The sequence below is a fragment of the Oryx dammah genome, unplaced genomic scaffold (genome assembly GCF_014754425.2).
Source record: "Oryx dammah isolate SB20612 unplaced genomic scaffold, SCBI_Odam_1.1 HiC_scaffold_29, whole genome shotgun sequence".
NCBI classification, from domain to species: domain Eukaryota; kingdom Metazoa; phylum Chordata; class Mammalia; order Artiodactyla; family Bovidae; genus Oryx; species Oryx dammah.
In genome coordinates, this window is record NW_024070213.1 from 97667069 (window position 1) to 97681403 (window position 14335).

Consider the following 14335-nt stretch of genomic DNA (forward strand, 5'->3'; position numbering starts at 1 on the left):
GTTGGTGATGGACAGGGAGGCCTGGTGTGCTGCAGTCCATGGGGTCAAAGAGTAGGACACGACTGAGTGACTGAACTGAACTGACCTTTGAGCTTTTGCTATTTGCAAAGTTTAGGAATAGCAAAAAAGAAAATATGGAAAATAATGGACAGGGCAGTTTGGAGTAATAAATAAGGCCAGTGGAATGGAAATAAAAGAGGTATTATATTTCTTGCTTTTTGTAAAACTTCCTGGGAAAAGTGTTAGGTAGGATACAGAATTTTACATATTTTTAATGTGCTTGCAGTCCCCCAAAATGGCATCATGACTTAGTGATTAAGAGGTGCCGTCTGGAAGCACCCCACTAAAATCTAAAAGTCTTCCACATCCTAGCTGTGTGCCTGTGACTAAGCAACTTAATGTCTCTGCATGTCAATTTCCTCATCTGTACAAGGGAAATAGGAAAAATATCATCTCTCTATAATGTACAACATGACTAATATAATTAACACTGATATATATTATATATGAAAGTTAAGACAGTAAATCTTAAGAGTTCTCATCACAAGGAAAATAAATTTTTTTAAATGTTGTATCTATATGAGATGATGGATGTTCACTAAACTTACTGTGGTAATCATTTAATCATGTATGAGAGTCAACTCATTATGTTGTATGCCCTAATCTTGTACAGTGCTGTGATTCAGTTATATCTCAACAAAACTGGAAGAAAAAAAATTAATATCATCTAACCAGTCCATTCTAAAGAGACCAGTCCTGGGTGCTCTTTGGAAGGAATGATGCTAAAGCTGAAACTCCAGTACTTTGGCCACCTCATGCGAAGAGTTGACTCACTGGAAAAGACTCATGCTGGGAGGGATTGGGGGCAGGAGGAGAAGGGGACGACAGAGGATGAGATGGCTGGATGGCATCACTGACTCGATGGACGTGAGTTTGAGTGAACTCTGGGAGTTGGTGATGGACAGGGAGGGCTGGCGTGCTGCGATTCATGGGGTCGCAAAGAGTCGGACACGACTAAGTGACTGAACTGAACTGAACTGAATCAGATTCTTACGAGATTTGTCAAAAATTTTAAGGTACTTAGAAGAGTACCTGGCATGTGGTGGGCGTATCATAGGTACTTGAATAAAAATTTTTAAAGCAGCTTTTAAGTGATGGGACGATCTGTGATTTTTTTTCTATTCATATTTATTTTTTGATAATTGGAAAAAAAAGTTAAATTTATTTTTAACCAAGTGTGCATGCTCAGTAGTGACTGACTCTTTGCCACCCTATGGACAGTAGCCCACCAGGCTCCTCTGTCCATGGAATTTTCCAGGTAATAGTACTAGAGTGGGTTGCCTTTTTCTCCTCCAGTGGATATGCCTGATCCAGGGATTGAACATGCATCACTTCGGTCTCCTGCATTGGCAGGTGGATTCTTTCCCAACTGCGTCACCTGGGAAACTTCTTTTAAATTTATTTCTGGCTGTGCTGGGTCTTCGCGGCTGCACGGTCTTTCCTGTAGTTGCAGCAAGCAGGGGCTACTCTCCAGTTGGGGTCCGTGGTGCTTGCCACTGCGGCGGCTTCTCGTTTCGGAGCATGGGCTCTAGGGCGCGCGTGAATTCAGTAGACATGACTCCCGGGCTCCAGAGCACAAGCTCAGTAGTTGTGCCACATGGGCTTAGTTGCTCCACAGCATGTGGGATCTTCCCAGATCAGGGATCAACCTCATGTCTCTGGCATTCGTAGGTGGATTCTTTACCCCTAAGCCACCAGGGAAGCCTGTCCCCTGGGAATCTCTTTTAACTAAAAGATTTAGAGAAAAACCCATACTTAAAAAATTTCTCTCTCTTTTTTTGAGCTAGTTTATACTTCTCCAACTTTTTCTGTTAATCTGCCGAACCCAATATTAGAGAGATCTTGACTGTGAGAAATTTTGAGGTCCTCAGAGTTTTCAGAATTATTATGTATTTTATTATTTTTATTGTAGTCAGATATACATAAGTATTACCATTTTAACTATTTTAAGTGTACAGTTCGACGGCATTAAGTATATTCACAATGGTTTGTAACAATCACCACTATTTCCAGAACTTCATCACTTCAAACAGAAACTCCACACCTGTTAAACAATGACTTGCCATTCTTCCTCATTCCCAGTCCATTCTATGAACCTCCATTCTACTGTCTGTCTGCATGAATCCACATATTTGAGGTGCCTCACTAGGTGGAATCATACTGTATATGTTCTTCTGTGTTTGGCCTATTCACTTAACAGAATGTTTTAAGGTTCACCCACACTGGAGCAGGCTTCCCTGGCAGCTCAGATGGTAAAGAATCCGCCTGCAATGTGGGAGACCTGGGTTCGATCCCTGGGTGGGGAAGATCCCCTGGAGGGAAGGCATGGCAACCCACTCCAGTATTCTTGCCTGAAGAATCCCCATGGACAAAGGAGCCTGGCAGGCTACAGTCCATGGGGTCAAAAAAAGCTGGACACGTTTGATCGACTAAGCATCACACAGCATGTTGCTGCATGTATCAGAATTTCATTCCTTTTTATGACATTGTATGTATCACATTTTACTTATTGATTTATCTGTTGGATACATGAATTGCTTCAACTTATTTATTATTGTGAATAATACTGCTATGAATATTGGTGTACAAGTATCTGTTCCAGTCCCTGTTTTTAATACACTTGGGTATATACCTCAGGATTAAATTTTTAGGAACTGCCAACTGTTTCCACAGTGCTATATTTCCTTTTACGTTCCCACAAGTATCCAGCATTATTTTTTTAATATGTTGGTCTTTTTTTTTTCTTTCTTTTAAAGTCAAACCTGGACTGGGAATAAGTAGCAAAGCTTAGAGTCCTGCCGCAGTTTGCTGATAAGTTGCTAGTATCAACAATCCTGACACATCATCTCCTAGACTAGAGTGATGTTTCTCAAAGTACACAGCTGAGACTCCCAAGGCAATCACCTAAGAGGCTTATTATTAATACATCTGTAGGGTCCTTGATGCCACTTCATATATGCTGAATCAGCATCTTTGAGACTGAGGTCCCCTAAAACCATCATTATGCATGCTAAAACATGAAACTCAGAAACCTAGATTGTTGAGTTCTCAAAGGCGGGGAAAATATCTCAGTCACTTTTGTATCCCTCACTGCCAAATATCCTGGAGATATTCAACAAACATATTCTTGAACTAATATTTCAGTCTAAATTTGCTTGATTGCTATGTACAGTATTCACTACAACTAAATTCAACGAGTTAGAAAATCTGTAATAGTGTAGTATGCCTTTCATTTGTATAGACAGTGTCTCTTACCAGCTGTGGTCTATTATCCCATCTTATGCTGCCAAGAATCTTTATGCTATATGTAACTTTCAGCTGAGTCCTTCAAGCTTTGTAACAGGGTAAAAAAGGATACGGACTTGTAACTGGAAGAGCTGTCTTTGTGTAACCTTTGATAATTAAATCAAAATGTCTAAGAATCAAGTTTATAATCTCTAAAGGTCGGCGACATTTCCTATCAACTTCGCGGTGTTGCTGAAGCTCAAATGATACTCTATGTAGGAAAGTCTCCTGTAGCAATGGCTATAGTTACCATGTGGCCGGATAGTTTAAACAGAACAAAAAATATGTTTCTAAGTCTTCCTAAAGACTTCAAATATGCTACTGTATCAATTTGCAGCTCTAAAGCACAGGCAAACGAGACTGAAACAGAAACAGCAGAAAAACCTTAAGTGGATGGAAAACATCCGTTCATTCATCACGTTTATCCAGCATGTACATCTATAACACGCTGGGCGTGTGTGAAAAATAGTGATTAAATAAATTCAAGTCTGTCCTCCAGAGATTTACTTCTTTTGTGTATATTAATAAATAGCAAGCCGCCTCATTTCAGATCAAACTCTTCCGCATCAAAAAATAAGCTGTGCGGGACCCGCTTCAAATTCGCGCGCGCTGTCTCTTTAACGCGTAATAGAATTCTGATTGCATCGATCACAGGTTCCTTACCCTCTCCCAACCATCGGTCTCCTACCTATATCGGTTACTACCTCCTTCTGGTATCAAGCCGGGGGGAGCTCAGGTGTTAGCAAACGTTGGCTTTGATGTGTGGCGACACTTGATCCCCAGGCGTCCGGTTTGCCAGGTGGCGGAGGTCCGGCTTTTCGCGGCTCGGGCGCAGCCTCGGGGCTCGGCTGGCCACGCCTGGAGCGCGGGGTTTGACTGGGGCGCCGTTGTTGTAGTGACCGGGAGGCGCTGCCGCTCCGGGCGGACGGTTCCGGGCACCGCACGGTCCCCCTTCCTACCCCGCCCCCTCCCTCCCCCCGGTTCCCCCTGCGGGCAGGAGCCGGGAGCTGAGCTCCCCCATGGCCTCCTCCCCGGTAAGGACGGGCTGCGGTGCGCCTCCCTGGAGCCGGTCCCGCGGGTTGGGGAGCCAGGTCGGGGCTACACCCGCACCTGGCGGGGCATGGAGGCAGGAGTCCTCAGCCGAGTCCCGACCCGCGAGCTCCGCGCCCCTCGCCCTGGGGCGCCCGTGACTCATCCCTTGCCCCCGGGGCCCCGGGAGCGCCGAGCCCTGGCGGAGCCCTGGGCGCTCCTCCCCGAGCTCCGACCGCCCCGGCGGCCCCAAGGCCCCCCCAGAATTCTCTTGGGGTTTCCGTGGAGCGCCTGCGTCAGAATCACCTGGCAGGTTTTTGAAAAGTACCGAAGCCTGGGGGCTCCGCCTCGCACCTGTGACCGCGAGCCTGCGGGCGGGGCCCCGGAACGTGCATTTCAATCGCTCTGCCCAGGTGGTCTCCGGCGGGCGCCCGCTTCTGGGCAGCGCGAGCCGGGATTCCGCCGGCTCTGCGGGGGGCAAGCTGGTGCTCGGCGTACACCCCAATTAGCTGCGGCCGCGCGTGCTCGTTCGGGGTGCTGCTGCTCCCCCACAACCCTGCACCGATGCGGCCGTTCCCGGGCCGGCTCCTGCAGGAGGGGACCGCGCTCCTCTCCGACCCCCCCACATTCGAGATCTGCACCTGCTTTCAAAACTTGACAACTTTCCTTCCCAGGAGGACCCGGTTCTGGAGCGTTACTTTAAGGGCCACAAAGCCGCGATCACCTCCGTGGACTTTAGCCCCAACGGCAAACAACTTGGTAAGTTTTCTTTTTTTCTTTTTCTTTTTTTGTGATGAGACGCTCAATCGGTAGGATTGCCGCCCGTGCACGCTGGGTCCCCGGGAGCATCACGACTGAGGACCTATATGGGTGGAATCGTGTGGAGAGCGGCCGAGATGCAGTTGGAGCGGGAGTGGACCCGAGTCCGGGGTCACCTTGGTGCTCCCGCCCGCGGCCCCGCAGAGTCGCCCACAGACCTGGGCCCGGGCCTGGCCGACCACTGGCGCGAACTCGCCACCAGGGGGAGGAAGAGGGAAGGGGAGGGGTTTGTCCTCGGCCCGGGGAGGGTGGGGTGGTGTTGGCTGTAGAGTTTGTGAAAAGTTGTGAGGCAGGCAGGAGGAAGTGGGGAGAGAGGAGTTGGGGCTGCACCGGAGGCCGAGCCCCGCGGAGGTCCCAGGTGACCCCCAGGAAGCCCCCGCGACTGCCGAGGAGCCGAACGCCTGCATGAAAAGAGGGACCTGCTCGGAAGTTCGCTCCTACCTGAGCCCCGAGCTCAAGCGGCGGGTCCCGCAGCCCTTCCCCTGCGCGCGGTGACTCTGCTGGCCGCGTCCGCGCCCCAGCCATGAAGATCCGGGTGGCCGTAAGGTGGACGTGGGCACGCAGAAGCTGCCTGCTGCTGGCGCTCCTAACGGTGGCCTACCTCCTGGTGGAACTCTCCGTCTCCACTTTCCATGCCTCCTTACGAGCCGGCGGTGCCCGGGAACCGGGGTCAAGACAGCTCTCAGAGCCGGGGAAGAAAGCAGTGGATTTGTCTCGACCGCTGTATGAGAAGCCCCCTGCAGATTCCCGTGCCCTTGGGGAGTGGGGGAAAGCCAGCAAACTCCAGCTCAGCGAGAGTGAACTGAAGCAGCAAGAGGAGCTCATTGAGAGATATGCCATTAACATTTACCTCAGTGACAGGATTTCCCTGCACCGCCACATAGAGGATAAAAGAATGTATGAGTGTAAGTCCAAGAAGTTTAACTACAGGAGACTTCCCACCACTTCTGTCATCATCGCTTTCTATAACGAAGCCTGGTCGACTTTACTTCGCACCATCCACAGTGTTTTAGAAACTTCTCCCGCAGTCCTTCTGAAGGAGATCATCTTAGTCGATGACTTGAGCGACAGGGTATATTTGAAGACGCAGCTTGAAACTTACGTCAGCAATCTGGATAGAGTCCGCCTGATTAGAACAAACAAGCGGGAAGGGCTGGTGAGGGCCCGTCTGATTGGGGCCACTTTTGCCACTGGCGATGTCCTGACTTTCCTGGATTGTCACTGTGAGTGTAATACTGGTTGGCTGGAGCCACTCTTGGAAAGGATTCATAAGGATGAAACAGTGGTCATTTGTCCTGTTATAGACACCATCGACTGGAATACTTTTGAATTCTATATGCAGACTGGGGAACCCATGATTGGTGGGTTCGACTGGCGTCTAACATTCCAGTGGCATTCTGCCCCCAAACATGAAAGGGACAGGCGTAAATCGAGAATTGAACCATTCAGATCGCCCACCATGGCCGGAGGACTGTTTGCCGTCAGCAAGAAGTATTTTCAGTACCTTGGAACTTATGACACTGGGATGGAAGTGTGGGGAGGTGAAAACCTGGAGCTGTCTTTCAGGGTGTGGCAGTGTGGAGGTAAACTGGAGATCCACCCGTGTTCCCACGTGGGCCACGTATTCCCTAAGCGGGCACCATATGCTCGGCCCAATTTCCTGCAGAATACTGCTCGGGCAGCGGAAGTGTGGATGGACGAGTACAAAGAGCATTTCTACAACCGAAACCCTCCAGCAAGGAAAGAAGCTTATGGCGATATTTCTGAAAGAAAATTACTACGGGAAAGGCTGAGGTGCAAGAGCTTTGACTGGTATTTGAAAAATGTGTTTTCTACTTTGCACGTTCCAGAGGATAGGCCAGGCTGGCACGGAGCTATTCGCAGTATTGGGGTCTCTTCTGAATGTTTAGATTATAATGCTCCTGACAACAACCCCACAAGTGCTAACCTTTCCCTGTTTGGATGCCATGGTCAAGGAGGCAATCAATTCTTTGAATATACCTCCAACAAAGAAATAAGGTTTAATTCGGTGACGGAGTTATGTGCAGAAGTTCCCGAGCTAAAAAAGCATGTGGGAATGCAAAATTGTCCCAAAGATGGGTTTCCTATCCCAGCAAACATTATTTGGCATTTTAAAGAAGATGGAACCATTTTTCATCCCCACTCAGGACTGTGTCTTAGTGCTTACCGGACACCTGAGGGCCGGCCCGATGTTCAGATGAGAACTTGTGATGCTCTGGATAAAAATCAGATCTGGAAGTTTGAAACATAGATGAGCATAACAGTACTATGGTCCTGATCTGACAATAGCTTCAGGGGAGTCAGCCTTCAGAGAGCCTCAGTGAAGATTTATTTCATCAACATTCACCCAGTGGTCATCTGCAAGACCTCTGTAAAAGCGGCGGAGCGTTTTGGTTAAGAAAACAAAACAAAACACTGAAACTGGGTAAACAGAGAGCTGTTGTTTAATATTTCAAAGTGCCTTATTTGGGGGTTGTTTTATTTAAGAGCTTTGTCAATATGTTCTCTTACTTCTTAAAGAAGTTGACTCAACTGTGACTTGAGATACACAAAACATTTAAGTGCCAGACTTAATCTTAAAGAATATAAAAGTCCAAGCAAAATGAGGGATGATTTGTGTTGATGGGTAAGTTCACTGCACATCTCATTAAAAAGAAAAAGCAAAAAACTCAGAAATGTGCAGTTCAAGCTGTTGCTATTTTTGTTGTACATAGAATTTGAATTTCCTTTAGTCAGCACATGAAATTTTAGGTTTTATTTAGGTTTTTTATTCTAATTTTTTGTTACTCAAATAGAAATCAAGGAAAGTTACTCTTCAGGAGAAAGGCCTGGTTTAATTATATTGTCACTGGATGTGAATTGGAATTGAGTTTAGAGGTCTTCCTAACATACAGACATCTCAGAAAAATATACCCACATCTGAATGAAATGGGAACCATTTACATTCCACACTTTGCGGAATTGAGGGGATTGAGCTATTAGACTTAACTGCTCTATGTTGATACCTCAGATCGCTCTGATTTTGTAAGCTGTCCTCTCTGTGAACTTGTTTGTGTATATGGGGTATTTTCTGATTGCACTTCCTTAAACTTTGAATGTATCAGAAAGGGACTCATTCAGAATACTGTGCTTCTCTTTGTTAATGCTTAATCACTTAAAGTAAATGCTTAATAATCGCTTAAAATAAACACAGTAGAGGCCAACTTGTTTACTGAAACTTGTGAAACTCAAAGTGAGACGTGTTTGACAAAGTCAGTGGAATTCCTAAAGAGTTCTTGCTGATGAGGACTTTTAAAGGTTGATCTTAAGATTTTCCAAGGGGAAGGATAGCCTCTGCAATGGTAGATGGGGCCTTCCAGCTTCTTTTCTGCACAGAGTCCCCGGCCTGGTGCCTAGATAGCTGTCAGTAATTGTGGGTGAATGAATGACTGGCTGAATGAACGGCTCAGCCACACAATGTGGCTTTGGTCAAGTCATTTGATTAAATGACTCATTTTGGGCCTCAGTTTTCTCATCTGTAAAATGTGGGTGCTGGAGCAGGTCTTGAAGATTCCCACCTGCTCTGGAATGTCCTGCTTGTACATTCAGTGACTGTGCAGTCTCTACAACACTTTTATCTCCTCCCTGCTAACGTAGATAATGTTGTTGAGGAACGGTTATTCCAGGTATGAAGCTGGGAAAAAGAAATGGTTTTTGAAAATTAAGTGAGCTGAGCTCAGCTGAAGTGGTTTATTTTGGATTGAGTGGAAAGTTGTGGCCAGTGTTTGTATTCATTTTATTTTGGAAATTGCTGAACCAGTTTTGTTTTTTATTCTTTGATCTTTCAAACTCTGAAAGGAATCTTTTGGGTTAAGAATATTAACATTTTCTAAACTAATTTATGTGAGAAGTAAACATATTTTTAAAAAGTTACTTTTACTGTTTTTAATCCAGTGTTACATCCAGAAATCAATCACAGGCTGAATTTAGAATTAAATCTTAACTAGTTCATTTTGCTGTAGACTTGTGAAAAATGCATGCTCCATAAAGGATCAGTCCACAGTACTCAGAAGTTGTTTTTGGTGTCTAGTTGACTACGTGGAGAATAGGAACTTGGCAAAACCTAAATTTAACAAAAGTTTTTAGAATAACCTTTTCAAACAGTAATATTGCTTTGTATATTTTGTTTCTCTTTTGTTTCATAAAATAAAAATGTGTTAATAATTTTCCATATGTTACGTAGCAAAGAATTGTTTAGATTCTATGCGTCATGTGCATGACCTTGGGTGTAATTTAGGAAGAATTTGTAATAGTGCTCTGAATTCGTTCATTGGCAGCAGATATTCTACTAAACCCACCCTCACCCCATACTCAATCTGCCTTTTGGTTTTTAAAAATCACTTTTCTCTCTTTATTTATTTTTGTTTGTTCTTCTTGCATGCTCAGTCGCTTAGTCATATCCGACTCTTTGTGACCCCATGGACTGTAGCCCTACAGGCTCCTCTGCCCGTGGGATTTCCCAGGCAAGAATACTGGAGTGGGTTGCCATTTCCTTCTCCAGGGGATCTTCCCAACCCAGGGATCGAACCTGTGTCTCCTGCATTGGCAGGTGGTTGTTCTTCTTAGCCTCCTATCAGATGGGAGTGCTAAGATTGATGTATTTTAGATGTATTTATTGGAATTATTTTTATCCTAGAATCTTTCTGCTCTCATCAAAAGAAAAAGGGAGCATTGAAAAGTAAAGCACTGAATTCTTTATTTACCTTTTGCCTAAATTGCAGGGTGTGACCCACTCATCTTTTTGGAAGAAATTTTAGGCTCGTGTTTTATTTAAAGCGGGTGGTTCATTCTTCATAATAATGTAGGTAATAAAAGTGAGACTTTTACATTTTCATATGTAGGCATTTCCAATTTAATTCCTAAAACACACTGTAAAACTACAAGGTATATTTGATTTCCTACTTCTAATTTATTGATACCAAAGCTCTTTTGCTGTATATAATTAACAGATCTTTTAAGTTAATTTACATGCTTTAAAAATGTTATAAAAATTTGGTACACAAGAATTTCACCTTTAAATGATCATTGGCGACTGAACTGAACTGATGTTATTTAGTGTTCAATTCTGTGAATAGGTTGACTCTCTAAATAGTCGTTTTTAGCAGCCGTTTAAAAACAATGACAATCTAGTCATCTACAGAGTCTCTGTAACTCAAAATAACTTGTTTGTAAAAGAAAATTTGTCTCTGCACCCAGTAGTAGGCTCTTGAGTATTCATTATATGTTAGCAAATAAAACTTTTCTAGGTTGATGGTAGGTTATTTTTCAGTTGTGTAGTTGATTTAGGGTCTCAATTTTAGTTAATAAAATACTTAGTTTTGACTTGTTTGTCCTTTTGAATTGATGTTTTAATAATATTATTAAATGAGCACAAAGAATGTTGAGATTCAGATTAATCTCTTTTGAACAATGAATTTTTGGGTGTATGATGAGCGATTTCTGTCCTTTTTTCCTTTTGTTAATGATATTTGCAATATTGATTAAGACATGTAAAATAAAACATGTGCCTAATTATTTTTGCAAATGGATTCTGACGGTTTTAGTCTCCGGGATCACTCTTTCTGCATACACATTTACAGCTGGTAATAGGAGTAAGGTAAACTTGTTATCATTTTACTTATTTGACAAATGCAGACAGTAGAATATTTAAAAAGTTGAATTCCATGCATTATGTTGCGAAGTGTCATTAAGTAGCAGGGATTCTGTAGTGGTTCTAACACTGTTCATGCGCTAAAGTAAAGTGAAGTCGCTCAGTCGTGTCCAACTCTTTGTGACCCCATGGACTGTAGCCTACCAGGCTCCTCCAACCGTGGGATTTTCCAGACAAGAATACTGGAGTGGGGTGCTATTGTCTTCTCCAGAGGATCTTCCCCACCCAGGGATTGAACTCGGATCTCCCAAATTGTAGGCAGACACTTTACCTCCTGAGCCACCAGGGAAGTCTTATGCATTAACTACTCATAAACAAACTGGGAATGATCAGAAATCTCCGGGACAAATTGGGAGCACTATAAAAGGAAGCACGTGGACATGTGGGCACATTAAAACAACATTAAAAAACCCTGGGCCAAAAAGAAATATGTCTGTCCTGTAAACTGCATAGCGTCACACTTCCTCAACCTTCTGTCTATATCACCCTGTCCCTAAGCACAATTCCTGTCCACCAGTAGTATCTTTCTTCCTCTTTTGGTAATCCTTGCCAAACACCCTCCACCCCTGCTGATCCCTGGCATGACACACTGCCTGAGCGTCGCCAGTCTCAGGACTCTGCCTTATATTTCAGGTGTCTTGCAGCCTTATTTAAGGTATGTGTGGTCAAGTTGACTTCCCAGGTGGCTCATGGTAAAGAATTCGCCCGTCAGCGCAGGAGACACAGTATACAAGGTTCGATCCCTGGGTCAGAAAGAGGAGGAGGAACTGGCAAGTTGCTCCAGTATTCTTGCCTGGAGAATTCCATGGACAGAAGAGCTTGGAGGACTACAGTCCACGGGGTCACAGAGAGTCGGACACGACTAAGCAAGCATGCACATAGTCAAGCTAAATATATTTTCACTGAGCTTTTGGTTTTTTCCTTTTATGTATAGTTTAAAAACTTACCCTAAACATGTGTGTTGTGATCTTCCTAGTAAGGAGTGATAATAATCTTGCTGGTAAGTTTCTAAGTGGCTGCAACCCTATGCAAATCATTTCATCTCTCTGTGTTTCAGTTTCATTAACATAAAAAAAAAAAAGACTGGAAAATCCTTAAAGTCAGAACATTAGTGGTTGTCAGGGCCTGGAGGAGGCGGGAATAGAGACTGATCACTCATGAAGGTTGATTTTTTGGAGGGTGTAATGGTGGTGGTGAGAACGTTCTGAAATTAGATGGTGACCGTGGTTGTACAACTTTGAACAAAGCACTGAATCGTACACTTTAAAAGGATAAATTTGTGGTATATGAATTGTATCTCAGTTAGAAAAAAACAAAACTTTAGGGGAGGAAAAAGTGGCTGGGGAATTTCACATGTCTCGGAAAAGACTGCTCTTTTCTCTGTCCTTCGGTGGATGGTGGTTTAGTTGCTAAGTCGTGTCTGACTCTTGCAACCGCATGGACTATAGCCTGCCAGGTTCCTCTGTCTGTGGGATTCTCCAGGCAAGAAAACTGGGGTGGGTTGCCATTTCCTTCTCCAGAGGATCTTCCTGACCCAGCTTTCAAATCCGGGTCTCCTGTATTGCAGGCAGATTCTTTACCAACTGAGGTATGAGGGAAGCCCCTCCGTGCATACTAGACTTTAAACCAGCCCAGTGGTATTTGTTGTTAATGCTTGAGTCATGCTGTAATTCAGCATAATTAAGGAAGTTAGATAAATCTGTGCACCTCCTAGCTTAGAATTAGGTTACAGGTAGAAATTAGTTTGTATTGGAGTTTTTTTCCCTAAAAGTTCAGAAAAACCTCAATCAATCCTTTTGAACAGGAAATAGAGATTATTATACAAAGTGAAATGAGTTCCAGACAGAGTATATAGCTGTCTGTGGCAGAAGTGGAGACTAGAGAAGTCCCAACTCTAGTAGTTGGGTGCTGCTTTTCCTTTTTTTGCCCAGCTTGATCATTTCTAGGCTGGCTAGGCAAGGATGTCTCCTGCGGGCCAGCAGTGTCCTCCACTGCCTGATCATCATTCTAACTCATTTATTTATACTTATCTGATCCTCTTTCAAAAAGGAATAGGAGGTATTCTACTTACTTTTTTCTTTTTCCTTAATTTAGTTCTGCTGTTTGTCAGGTGCTATCCTATGCTTGGGTGTTCATACAGAAGTGTGCAAAACAGATGTGCTTCTTACAGTGGTATGAAGGATTCATGGTCCAGTGATAGACACAGATATTAACACGTAAGCACAAATCATGTGCAGATACAACTTGTGGTGAAGAAAAGGAACAGGGTTCTTTGAAGGATGGTAACTGGGGCAATATACTAAAGTTTATGGGGGTCAAAGAACAGTTCTCTGTGTGTTAGATTCAACTCAAGGCCTGAAGGCGGAGCTAGCTAGGCAAAGACTAGAGGCAGAATTTGTAGTTGTTTAGTCACTAAGTTGTGTCCAACTCTTCTGCGACCCTGTGGACTGTAGCCTGCCCTCTGTCCATAGGATTTCCCAGGCAAGAATACTGGAGTGGGTTTCCATTTCCTTCTCCAGGGAATCTTCCCAACCCAGCTATCAAACCGGCATCTCCTGCATTGGCAGGCGGATTCTTTACCACTGAGCCACCAAGGAAGCCTGGAGAGAGATTAGCATAAGCAAAAATTCCAAGTGGGAAAGAGCTAGTCCTTGATCAAGGAGATAAAAGAAGGCCCGGATGGGTAGAGCCTGTAAACAACAGGCTTTGGGAGGTGAAGAAAGCTTCAAGAGGTGTGGTTGCGGGGGAGGCAGAAGCAGCTCACTGAGTCTTTGGAAGCTGCAGTGGATTAAACGGCGACCCTCCCGAAGATGTGTCCCTGTCTTGATACCTGGAACCCGTAAGTGTGACTTCATTGGAAAGAAAAGGTCTTTGCAGGATTTGAGCAGAGCTCCTCCTGAGCTACCTGGGTGGGCCCTAAATGAGACATACAGAGAGATAAGAGGAGAAGGTCACATGAAACCAGAGGCAAAAATTGCAATGATAGAGCCACCAGCCAAGGAGATCCTGAAGGCACCAGAGTCTGGAAAAGGCAAGGAATGAAACCTCTAGAGCCTTTAGAGGGAGTGTGGTCCTGCCAACACTTGGATTTTGGATTTCCGGTCTCCAGACCTGTGAGAGAATAAATTTCTGTTGTTTTAAGGCTCCAAATTTACGGTACTTGGTTACAGCAGCCGCAAGAAACTAAGACAGAAGCCATGTTTTAGACTTTTGTTCTGAGACTCATGGAAGTCTGTTGAAGGATTTTAAGGGAGAGAATGACACAATCTGATTCACACCTGAAAACAATCACTCTGGTTTCTATGTGGATTGAACTACTGTGAGTAGAAAAATCAGTTAGGGGCCATTATAGTAATATCAGCAGGTGATGGTGCTTCACACTAAGATGGTAATCTTCAAGCTAGGGTTACTAGCATATGAATAGTGTTTAAA

At 44.4% G+C, this 14335-nt stretch overlaps 2 protein-coding genes across 4 annotated transcripts in view; both read left to right on the forward strand.

The window, feature by feature from the left end:
- The first annotated feature begins 2067 nt into the window (after positions 1-2067).
- Positions 2068-14335, forward strand: part of POC1B (POC1 centriolar protein B) — a 108946-nt gene continuing 96678 nt past the window's right edge. For all 3 annotated transcript variants that reach the window (XM_040234440.1, XM_040234441.1, XM_040234442.1), the window contains exons 1-2: positions 2068-4379; positions 5049-5133. In XM_040234440.1, the coding sequence (XP_040090374.1) occupies positions 4365-4379; positions 5049-5133 (100 nt within the window). In that variant the 5' untranslated portion in view covers positions 2068-4364. The remainder of the gene's footprint in view (positions 4380-5048; positions 5134-14335) is intronic.
- On the forward strand, positions 5130-7622 carry GALNT4 (polypeptide N-acetylgalactosaminyltransferase 4). Its single transcript, XM_040234439.1, has one exon. The coding sequence runs from the start codon at positions 5717-5719 to the stop codon at positions 7463-7465; it is 1749 nt and encodes a 582-aa protein (XP_040090373.1). The 5' UTR covers positions 5130-5716; the 3' UTR covers positions 7466-7622.

Bases quoted from the DNA above. Each gene is read 5' to 3' on its own strand.
- GALNT4 (XM_040234439.1), top strand. From the start codon at position 5,717: ATGAAGATCCGGGTGGCCGTAAGGTGGACGTGGGCACGCAGAAGCTGC.